This window comes from Limulus polyphemus, unplaced genomic scaffold (genome assembly GCF_000517525.1).
Source record: "Limulus polyphemus unplaced genomic scaffold, Limulus_polyphemus-2.1.2 Scaffold562, whole genome shotgun sequence".
Classification (NCBI taxonomy): domain Eukaryota; kingdom Metazoa; phylum Arthropoda; class Merostomata; order Xiphosura; family Limulidae; genus Limulus; species Limulus polyphemus.
Genome location: NW_013666172.1, coordinates 300,831 through 312,776, shown reverse-complemented (window position 1 = coordinate 312,776; position 11,946 = coordinate 300,831). Strand labels below are relative to the sequence as shown.

Here is an 11,946-nt window from a genome sequence, read left to right as displayed (position 1 = left end):
ATATATATAACCTAATTGTGCTTCCCTTGAATTGTCACGGAAAAGTTGCTAGTATTCTGATATTTTATATAATTCCGTGTTAAATTAGAAAACCTTTTTGCTAAATGTTCACTGATTTAAAGCCAGTAAAGGATAACAGAGACAGATTAAATACAAAACTTAATTGTGTAAAACACAATGCTACCGAAACAATGTTACTATAAGCTACCGAAACATGTAGAGTCTTGTTAAGTTTGGCCGTCGGCCAAATATAATTTTTTTTATTCTGCATTTCAAACGTTGATCTTGTTTTTAATTTTACAATGATAATGTTGTAACAAAAAGTAATATAGATGTTCAAAATATTATAACTTTTCAAATAATCGTAGTAAACTTAGGGATATGAAATACATAATGTTTGTTTATTTGTGGTTAAGCACAATGTGCTATCTTGTGTTATTCACACCACGGGTATCGAAACCCAATTTCTAGCGTTATAAGTCCGCGGACTTACTGCTATGCCACTGGAGAGCTAAATTCTTAATGAGCATAACGGTGAAAAGTGCTAACAAACATAAAAAGATATTGAAGAAGCAAGAAAAAAACCAGAAAGTGATTGATATAATACATTCTCTCAAAAAAAAAGAGTGAAAATTTGAAGTTACACCTAATAAATTTGCAAAATGTCTACGCACATAAAGAGTACTATATGAAATATTTCAACAAAACGAAACAGTCCACATAATGTTAAACTGAAAAGTGACAAAAATCCCTGTCTTTTATCATATGTTTGTTTGTTTGTTATGGATTTTGGGCAAAGCTACACGAGGGCTATCTGCGATAGCCGTCCCTAATTTAGCAGTGTAAAACTAGAGGGAAGGCAGCTAGTCATCACCACCCACCGCCAACACTTGGGCTACTCTTTTCCCACCGAATAGTGTAATTGATCGTCACTTTATAACGACCCCACGGCTGAAAGAGCGAGCATGTTTGGTGTGTCGGGGATTAGAACCCGCAGATTGCGAATCGAGCGCCCAACCACCTGGCCATGCGGGCCCTTTATTACATGAAATATAGTTAATGAAAATGTGTAAATCACGAAACTGAGTTTAACTCACAACGATAAATAAATACTTGTTAAGCTGGATAAGTCTTTATAAAGGTCTATATAAAATTTATAATTCTAGAAATTCAAAGCTGTCTTTATTTTTAAGGACAAAACAACACAATGGGCTATCCCTGCTCTGCCCATCACGGGTATCGAAACCCAATTTTTAGTGTTATAAATCTCCGAACTTACCATTGAGCCACTGAGGCCCCTCTCGCTGCGTAAGTGGTAAGTTTACAAACTTTTAGGATTAAAATCCGTGGTTCTATTCACATCCGCAGACAAACCGAATATAGCCTATTGTATGGCTTTGTGATAAGAAAAACAACAACTTCTACTCTGTCCTCAAAGTGCATGAAAGTGTAAGAAATTATTTGTTTTGAAAAGCAGGCCTTGTTATCGTAATTCATATTACGCACTAGAATAAACAAAAAAAGTGTTACTTATTATTAAAAGTACATTTGTGTCTCTTAACATAAACAAATATAACCTCGGCAAATGATTTAATAAACAAATAGTTGATAAGGTAAATACAATTTACCATAATCGCTTTGTGGTAATAAATATCAGACAAAATCATCGTCGTTCAAATGTGAGTGAATTATATAGGCGTTTGAATTCTTATTTTACAATGACTCAAACAATTATAAGATATAAGAATTTTAGAAGCACTTAATGTTAAGCACTTAAAATTTATGGTTAAATTTATGTGGTTATAGGCACGGCGAATTTGATGATAAACTAGTTAAGCCTATTAATATATTTTTGCCTGCACGATATCATATCACATCTAATGTCTTTAAGTTAATATTCTAATTTGATTTCATACATTATCAATCTGCTCTATTATAATATATATGTATATATAAGGAATTAATAAGTTTGTAAGATGTTTATTAATTACGAGTACCTGTGCGACATTTAAAAATTTGTTTTAAAAATGATAAAAAAATTACCCATAACAATAAAAGTTATAACTTCTTCTTAACAACTTAAATCTTCACAGCCTGAGCCGTTCGTGGCTAACCACTAGGTTAGTATTTCAGGCTGCAAATCGAAGTGTTTAAAGTTTTACAAGTGATGCCACTGAACAAACTCCACACTTTCAGCTGTGGGTGTGTTTGAGTCACCCCCATTATTTGCTTCAAAGACCCTTACAAAGCTTCTTTGACGAATGCTGCTAGCTGTTTGTTTGTGTAGTAAATACTGAACAATGTTATTATATAACTACTTGAACTAGCTGTCCCTAATTTTGAAGTGATAAATTAGAGAGAAAGCAGCTAATCAACATCACCCACCGCCAAGTCTTGGGCTACTCTTCATTAACGACTAGTGGGATTGACCGACACATTAGAATGCTCCCACAGTTGAAAGGACGAGCATGTAATACAAAATACGGATATTTCGATAGTGTCACATTTAAGTTGAAGCTTTTATTGAAATTATAGACTTATCGTTGGTTCTAAAGTAGAGGTGAAACATATTAATATATTTTTGTCACATTATATAAGTTATAGTATACGGTATGTTTGTTGTGCATGTCGCCGTATCGATGAATCTGTTGTGAAGTGTTATGTGATATCGATAGTAACCTATGTTTCCTTGTGTTGTTTTAGGTGTTGGTGTTCAACAACTTTCTAAGACTCGCCACTATCACAAGACCCTTTCATTTAAGCGGAACGTTCTTGATGGCGATATCCAGCCTTATTTTGACAGTGGCACCTTAACTAATATCACCACAACGGCAGGAAAAACAGCGTATCTTCCATGTCGAGTCAGACACCTTGGCGATCGTACCGTAAGAAGTGTTTCTTCTCTCTGCTATTGTTTAATATTATACGCTTTTTATTTCTAACTGCTTATAGCCTAAATCAAACAATGCCTAATAAACAGAAAGAAGTATAGACAAAATATATGAAACACAGTTAAATTAATTCAGTTTTCCTCACCTGGGCTGTACCGCCCCTAATGGGCATTTTTAAAATTCAGGGGGCAGTAAACTTTGAGGGGGGCGGCAGGAGGCCGACAGAAAAAATTTTGAGGGTTTCAAAGTTATAAATGTTAAAATTAAACCGTAAGAAATAGGTATTTTTCTTTCAACACGTTTGAGCAAAAATCATTGTGTGGGTAAGTTTGTGGCAAGCAACGCTCACCCCAATGCTTCACGTCCATTCATTGAGCATATCTCTTCTGGAGCCACTTTCAGAACTTCTATTAAAAATTTATTTGAAGGGAGCATGAGCGCTCATTGTTTGCTGAAGGGGAGGATAAGGTTGGGAATTCCAATTTGAACTATATAAGCTCAACTGACGAAAATAAAGCTAATATTTTTAAACCAAGGATATCTTGAAACTCATTGTATTCAATAGTGTAACGCCAAATGATTATAGATGTGACCAATGACAAATGTTTACAGGGAAGCACGATTCCTCAGATTTGTCGTGCTGAGTTGATAGTAATCTCTGTCAATCCGAACTCTTCTCTTAAATTAAAAACAAAACTTATCAATATAACCCACTTTTATTTCGTCTTTATATTCTGAAGATAATGCGGTGAGTGTTAAATAGTACTTTGGACAATTATCCAAGCACAAAACCTTAAAATCGTTTCGTAATATTTGCGAAGTGTTAGAGTCAGACGTAAATGTGAGATCCATTATTAAGTTCCTTCGATTTTACACCTATCCCTTTTTACTTGCTAAGGCTCGTTTTAAGCAAGAGGTATCACATAAATATTTATTTATTTTTTATTGTTCTATATTTCTAGTTATTTGAAAAATCTTGTTCAGTATCTAGGCTAGAGCTATGAAAGTCAAAAATTATCTCGAACGCTAAATTTAGACATTTAACTCAATGCTTTGGTGTTAAAATGTTTAAACTGACAAATCGAGGATTATCATAACCCTAATAAATGTAACGAAAATTAATTAGAAACTTGACTCATCACCCTTAATGAATTCCATGCGGATTTTAAAATCAAAATAGTTTAGAAAATATAATTAAAATCTGCAGTTAGAAATTTTAATACAGTAGCATTTTGTATTTGATGCTGCATAATAAACACCATTTCAAATGGTAGAATATTTTGCGCCTACATGTTAAGACTAGCTACTGAGTTTTGGTATTGAAAAAAGGTCGCCTAGAAAGTGAATTTTACAAGATCAACTAGTCAAAGAAGTAGTTTTGTTTAATACCACTAAAGATACCATTGGACAAAATAGGAATAGTGTAATGAAATATTTCATCACATTTTACAGATATAGGGAGCAATACGTGTGTTTATGGGGTTAAATATGGCAGTGTTAAAAGTGCATTTACATAAAGCAGATGGAGACAACAGGGTTCGGGAACATGTTTCGTAGGAAACGTTCAATTAACAGATGATAATTTAGGCCCATTCTGTTGCAGTGGAGCTCAAATATGACCAAACTCAGGGGAAAAAAGACAAATGAAAATATGGTGATGTAATCTGATCATTAAATAGCTTATTTTCACATTAATTTCATTTGACTTTTTTCTCCTGATCTTCACCAGACATTTCCAACTCTTTATCTTCAACTACTGAATTCACCTTAGAATCTTTATATGTTTAGAATTAGCCATTATTTTGTAACAACAACTCAATTAACATTGAGGAAATCGCAGACCTGTCAAAATGTATTAGGGGTCTAAAGTGAGTGCTGGTCCCTCTTTATTGGTGATGAGGTTCCTCCCCTCCCTTTTCCAACGCCTAAAACTAGTGAGAATTCATCCTTTGTGTACAAATAAAAACAAATATACTTTTTATTTAAAGGATTAATATAATTTTTGGTCACCTTAATAGGTCTAATTTATTTTTAATTTGCTTACACGCTCTCAGCCTTAGCTTTATTAAAAAACTTTCTTTTGTCACATGAGTGTTTATTACAGGAAACAATAGACATAAAACGTGCAAAAAAGGTATGTATGAAAAATTGAATGTTCTGTATTTTATTCTATTAACCACACCAAAAAATATCTACATCTCGTTATGTATCAATTATACAAGCATGTAACTAATGGAAAATAATCATGTTCCTTTGACGTAAGTAATTGTTTGTTTGTTTGTTATGGATTTCGCGCAAAGCTACACCAGGGCTATCTGCGCTAGTCATCCATAATTTAGCAGTTTAAGACTAGAGAGAAGGCAGCTAGTCATCACTACCCACCGCCAACTCTTGGGCTACTCTTTTACCAACGAATAATGGGATTGACCATCACATTATAACGTCCCCACGGCTGAAAGGGCGAGCATGTTTGGTGTGACGGGGATACGAACCCGCGACCCACAGATTGCGAGTCAAGCGCCCTAACCAACTGGCCGTGTAACTCAGAATATTTTAAACAGATGCGTTTTGAATAAAGAATATTATATTTTGACCTGTTCTCTTTAAATAACTGTTGATTCAGGCTAAACGCGCTTTACCAAAACCAACTTACTAGGGGAAAAGTACTTATTGAGATCCCCTTAGGTGTTTACGATTGTAAGTTTTTGGTATATTATATTGAGATAACTTGCTTTGTAAATTATCTTATCATAAGTTACAGATTTTAGAGCATTTTTAATTAGAGCGGCCTAAGCGGCCAGATCAGAAACGTGGTTCACTCATAATGTTCCGCAACATTAAATTGCTAATCAGAGGGAGAGCGAGAAGTAAGCATCATCTGAGGACTATACGACTACAGCAAGATTCACTGTCACGTTTATAACGCGTCTACAGTTTAAAGTGCGCATTGGGTTCATTCGCATGTTATGGGTTCGAAATTTGGACCATTGGCTATTCAGGCTGCCATAATAACCAGTAGGCCACGCTCGAACCTTATTTATTTGATATTAAAATGATGTATTTGAGCGTCTTCAAGAAAAATATATTAAAGTGTTTTTTTTGTTTTTTTACCACAGTTATCATTTACAAATATGCAATAAAGTATATTTACTTCTTGAATTTTCGGTACAGTATAATTAATTATAGAAATATATTTTTCAATAGAGCAACATTTTGTATTACATATATTTTTTTTATTTGATCTATTGTCAAATGTGAAATTTATGATCGATTCAAAAATACTAGCTGAGTAAAATATGTTTTCTAACTAGAAACTTAAAATAGTTAAAACAATATATAGATGTTTGTATTTCAACAATAGACGCATAGACCTTTTAACAATAGACCCTTTTAAAACTGAGTTTAACAGTAAATATCTTTCATCATTGAAATGAGTTTAATGTTATGGATGACATATTTAAACAAAATAATATCAGAATTTGATTGGAATTTAGTAAAATAAACTTTTACATGGAGTATTACAGATATTCGTACTTACTTTAAGTCACACGTGTCTGTCAGGTAAGGACCGGTAATTAAATAAATCTTTCGTGTGTTTTTTTGTTCGGTACTGAGGTAAAAAAAAACAAAGGTAAAAAAGTAAACAAGATAAATTTTATTTTTCTTAAGTATTACTTTTAATTACACATATATTAAAACCTAGTTGTTGTTGTTTTCGCCTATTCATATTTACATAAGGTTGGGCTCAGGCAGTATAATAATGTCAAACATACAATAAGCATATTATGTTTTTGAATGGAAATTTTCTTTTTTTTTCTTGGTAATTATTATGATAATTTTATTATTACTTTCAAATTATCTGTCTCTATTGAGCATTGTACATATAATCAATAAACATAAAACAAGTGTTTGATGAGAAGATCATAGAAACACACATTAATTATATTAAATTCTCGATTTAATCATTATTCTGATAACTTATTTTGATGCCTTGTTTTGACAATTTTGATTTGTTTTGAAAATTTATGCTCAGGTGGCTAAGCCTTACAAGCATTAAATAACAAGAGAACGTGTTTCACGTTTATCAATTTTATTATGAAATTTAAGGTCGAATAATTGGATAAAGTATAATATTTATACTCTACGAATTGTAAAAGTAAAAACAACTAGACGTTAGAAACAACTATTGTTCATATTTCTCCCAATTTCTCAAACAATAACAATCGTGACAATACGGCTGCAATGATAAACAAAATGTTACTCCACAAACATTCTTTTAAACTTACTTAAACGAAAGATAATTTGATGTTAGAAACTAGAAGAAATACTACCATAATAAGCATTTACAACGATTGTTTTAATACAAGATGTAGATAATATTGTACAAGATTGTATTTGTCCTTTGGTCTGTAATAGATCGTAAAAACATGACAAAATGCAGAATCAGTAAAATACGAATAGTGTCATTCGAAAGTTAACAAAATCACTACAAGAACTATTTGTTTGTTTATAAATGTCTGTGCAATACAGGTTTTGTCATCGCACAAAATATTAGTAATGACTATATAGAAACATTGCTTTTCAATTATAGAATTTATTAAACAAGTACTTGTTCGTTAACGAACACTCTTCAAGAAACTGGCGATATGTTTTCTTTTCTTTTTCCTTTTTAGGATTTTCGTTCAAAGATCAATAAGGGAAACTGTGCATAGCATTCCTTATTCTTTTACGATCGAAGGATGTGATTTGACGTTCATTATTATAGCGCACCCACGGTTTCAATGCTAGGAGCGCATTCTGTTGTGGCAAGGAACGCGAACCACGAACTTTCGGATTCACAATCTTGGCACGTAAATTATAGGGTGACAACTGACCCATATGCGACATGTATTTCTTAATTTTATCATCTGAGGAGTTTGATTTTGTTGTTAGTTTTAAGCACAAAGCTACAGAATGAGCTATGGGTGTTGTGCCAACTGCAGGTATCGACACACAATATTTAACCTTACAGACACTCACAGCTACAAGGAGGAAGTCACAAACAAAATAAATAAATATCGTAAATAGCTTGCGAAAGCAAAAAATATTATTTAAGTGAATGTTCTGAAAACATTTCTCAATAAACATCACAAATAGTACTTAGTTCAAAAAAATATTAACCGTTTTTGATTATATACGACTAGGAACGTAACAAAGAGATATATCCAAATATTTATAATAATTGCTAATATTTATGTATATGTTCTTACTATATTTAACTTTCACTACATATTTTATTCAGTAAGAGAAATATGGTGATCGTTTTTATGTCGTATTCTATGTTAATTCCAAATTCTAAACTACCTAATATATCTAAATATTAAATCATATCCTTACAAACTAAGGTATTATATAATTTTCTCTACCTTCTATAAATATTGTAACTATTTGTGTTTGTTAGATATATAAACTCGCTGTCCGTCTGAATGATTATCTGTGTGTTTGTCAACTTGATTATCTGTTAACGCTTCTCAGATTGATTTTGTAACCATTGCTAATGCATTACATATGATTATGTTAAATCTGTATATATCGAAAACTATAGGCTACTCAAACTAGTTAGTGAACGTGACACATCGGTTATAGGAAAAACGTAGCGGGATTTCCATGTTTCTAAAGGTTGATTAATAGCGCCTTATAATTACTTTTGGTAAATATGCTTTAATTATGGAAACCTCTACATCCAACTGCATCAGAGGGATGATTCAAATCTTCCAACATCAGATATATGTTATACATATATATATATATATATATATTCAACAAACAAAACAAGAAATTCAAACACTAAATCAGTAAATTATAAGATTAATCTACATTTTAGAGACAATTGAAGAAGTGGATTCCACAGAGCAGCTGAAATACACTTCATTTCATCTTTATCCTCTACTATTACTACGAAATACTGAGATATAAAACAAATTCGAATTTTGTATCCAAGTAAATGACATATTTTTATCATTATCATTCTGAAACTAATTGTGGAGAGATGGCGGCTCAAAACTAAATTGTAGAAGGTTTGGATTAGCTTAGGCTTAGATCTCTATAGTCGGTGTTGTTGATATAAGTTTTTTTGAAACCAAGGAATTAAAGCACTAAGATAATGAGGTTCACAATAACCAGAGATTTCAAATGCAATATAACTAGTCTGCATATATGCTCAAAATATTCAACATTTTTACGACATTTATTTCCCGAGGAAAATGTTTTTAACAAATGAGTGAAATGGAAAATGAATATGGATTTTTGAAAACGAATGTTGTTGTTAAAAGCAAAACTACCTGAAAGGCAAGAAACTAGTTCAGGGAAGAAATGAAATCGAATGGTGCTTACTAAGCCTAGACTTTCACACAGATGCAATAATAACCATCATGCAATATATAAAAGAAATAATAACATTTTGCTTCGATCAAACGTCTTTGTCGGGCGTGGTCTATTTTAGCGTACTACTACTGTGAACCTAGAGGTTCATGTTGCACTTACCGTTGCTGTAAAACTTTCTTTTCACTTTAGAGCAGTGGGTGCATATAAGATTAACGGTCAAACAACACTATTCGAACAGAAAAGAAACGCCCAAGAACGGTGGTGCTATTGACAAGTTGTTTTCCACTAGTCTATCAGCTCAAAATTATGAACAGCTATGCGCAAATATATTTTTGAAAATTTGGGCGAAAATTCTAAAAACAGGAAATTATCGCAAAAGCAGTGAGAACAATCAGTATGTAAAAGAAGAGCAGAATATCTAAGAAACGCAGAAGGAGGGAAAAACTCTGATTTTGCTGCGTTGTTTTTTAGAGAAATCTCGTTATACATAGTTTTGGAGGTGGAGGCGTTTTTGTTTCTGTCTATCCAAGCGCATATCGTCTCTTAATTAATACAGTACACTCGTATAATGAACTCCAACGAGTTTCAAGATTAAAAATCAATGAAAAAAAAGTATTTACATCGGAGAGAATTTGCTATTAGAACGGCCGTTTCGTTTTTTAACAGTTTTATATTCACACATTGAAGGGAATGTGCTATTAGAACGGCCGTTTCGTCTTTCTAACAGTTTTATATTCACACATTGAAAGGAATGTGCTATTAGAACGGCCGTTTCGTCTTTCTAACAGTTTTATATTCACACATTGAAGGGAATATGCTATTAGAACGGCCTTTTCGTCTTTCTAACAGTTTTATATTCACATTGAAGGGAATGTGCTATTAGAACGGCCGTTTCGTCTCTCTAACAGTTGAAGGGAAATCTATATTTAGTTTTACTTTATTTTTATTTTTATGATTTTTTAGTGTGAACTTTTCTGAAAAAACATTCGTACATATTTTATATAATTTGTGTTTAAAAGATCTGATTTAATTGTCTTTCCACTAATGTCACGCCTCAGGTATAGCTTCTAAATTAATTCCAATGAATAATGTGCCCAATGAAATTCAAATAAATTAACAAAAGTACATCTTCCTCTAAGTGAAGAAAGATGTGAGTGACTTTGAGCTAATAGCTCAATGAAATGCATAAAAATTAAAATTGATTAAATAAGAAGTGAGAGAAAGTCTTAGGATTCTGTGTACTTTTCAATATGACGTCATATATACACGTTAAACCTTCTGTTTCAACATACCATTATCCAAAGAAGGAGTGAATAACCTCGATAACCACCTTTACATTTATCATTATAAACTAGCGTATAAAAGTATCAATGTACATAAATACATGTGTGTGTGTGTATTTAATCGTAGCTTTTCATATACATGTTGCTATGCCTATCCAAAGGTTAAGAATATGTTTAAAGCTTTACAATAAGTTTCTAAGAACAGGCACGAATTAATAAGTAAATAATCTATTTAATATTAATTACAGATAAATTATGTTTGATATTTGTTTGTTTGTTTTTAATTATGCACAAAGCTACACAATGGGCTATCTGTGCTCTGCCCACCACGGGTATCGAAACCCAGTTTCTAGCATTGTAACTCCGCATACATATCGCTGTGCCACTGAGGGGCATTATGTTAACTAAACAAACAAAATGATTTTCATAATATATTTATATTAAGAAGTAATTTCTACAGCGACGCTACTTGAAATGAAGATTTGCCCCAAAGATTGTAAACACACAAATAATTAAAAGTACTATTTGTCGTTTTTCTGACAAAACCCTTTCATAACAGTACCTAGTTGCTTTCAAAATGAAGAAATGTTTAAGTTTGATTATGTTAAAATAGATTTACACAAAGAGAGAGTTTTCAATCTTCTAATGAATTTTGGTAAGGTGGGCCAGTTCAAACAAAGATTACTATTTAAACGATACTGTATTCGTTACCTGAAGGAAATTTCTTATTCATTGAAGAAAAGATTCAAATTTGAATATAACTAATAGATCAAGAAACAAGTAACTTATCCAAATAAAGAGGTAAATGAAATGAAGATTTCTTAATCTTACTCTAACACATAATAAAAATGTAGAGTTTCGACGAAACAAAGCCTTAGTGAAAATCTAACAAAGCTTACTTTCTTTAAAAAATATATGAAACGTATCTAGCTAATGATGACTAAATATGTTTGTGCAATATCAAACTTTGTTACTAGACATATGTTTCCTAGAAACAAACAAAAATGTAAAAGGTTCCTAGGTTAGCTCTTTTTACTTTTATTTATTTATGGTTGGATTGAATTTACCATCTGGACGAGTTTCGATATATAATATTCATTCGTTACTTAATGTAATTTATTCCTACTTCGATTTCTGACTTCTCATCAGTAGATCTAATAGTTTTTTATACGTTTTTAATATTTAAGACTTCTATTTTATCCTCGTCCAGGGTAAGAAGTAAATATCGGATCGATTAGACGGAGAGAAATTGTTGCAATATAAAATAAAAATGCTTGACTAAATCCGTTCCCTTGCTATGTTAAGACCCTTGGTGACGAACACATAAAACCTATGAGTAATCAACCGTTTCGACAAACTCAACTTTATGGTAATATAACCCTTATACTACCAGAAATTAAAGTCAAACG

General features: G+C 32.1%; 1 protein-coding gene across 1 annotated transcript in view; it reads left to right on the top strand.

The window, feature by feature from the left end:
• The window catches only part of LOC106459120 (zwei Ig domain protein zig-8-like), a 281,821-nt gene that overhangs the window by 139,828 nt on the left and 130,047 nt on the right, over positions 1-11,946 (top strand). Inside the window, exon 2 of the mRNA XM_022385547.1 lies at positions 2,704-2,885. Within this exon, the coding sequence (XP_022241255.1) occupies positions 2,704-2,885 (182 nt within the window). The remainder of the gene's footprint in view (positions 1-2,703; positions 2,886-11,946) is intronic.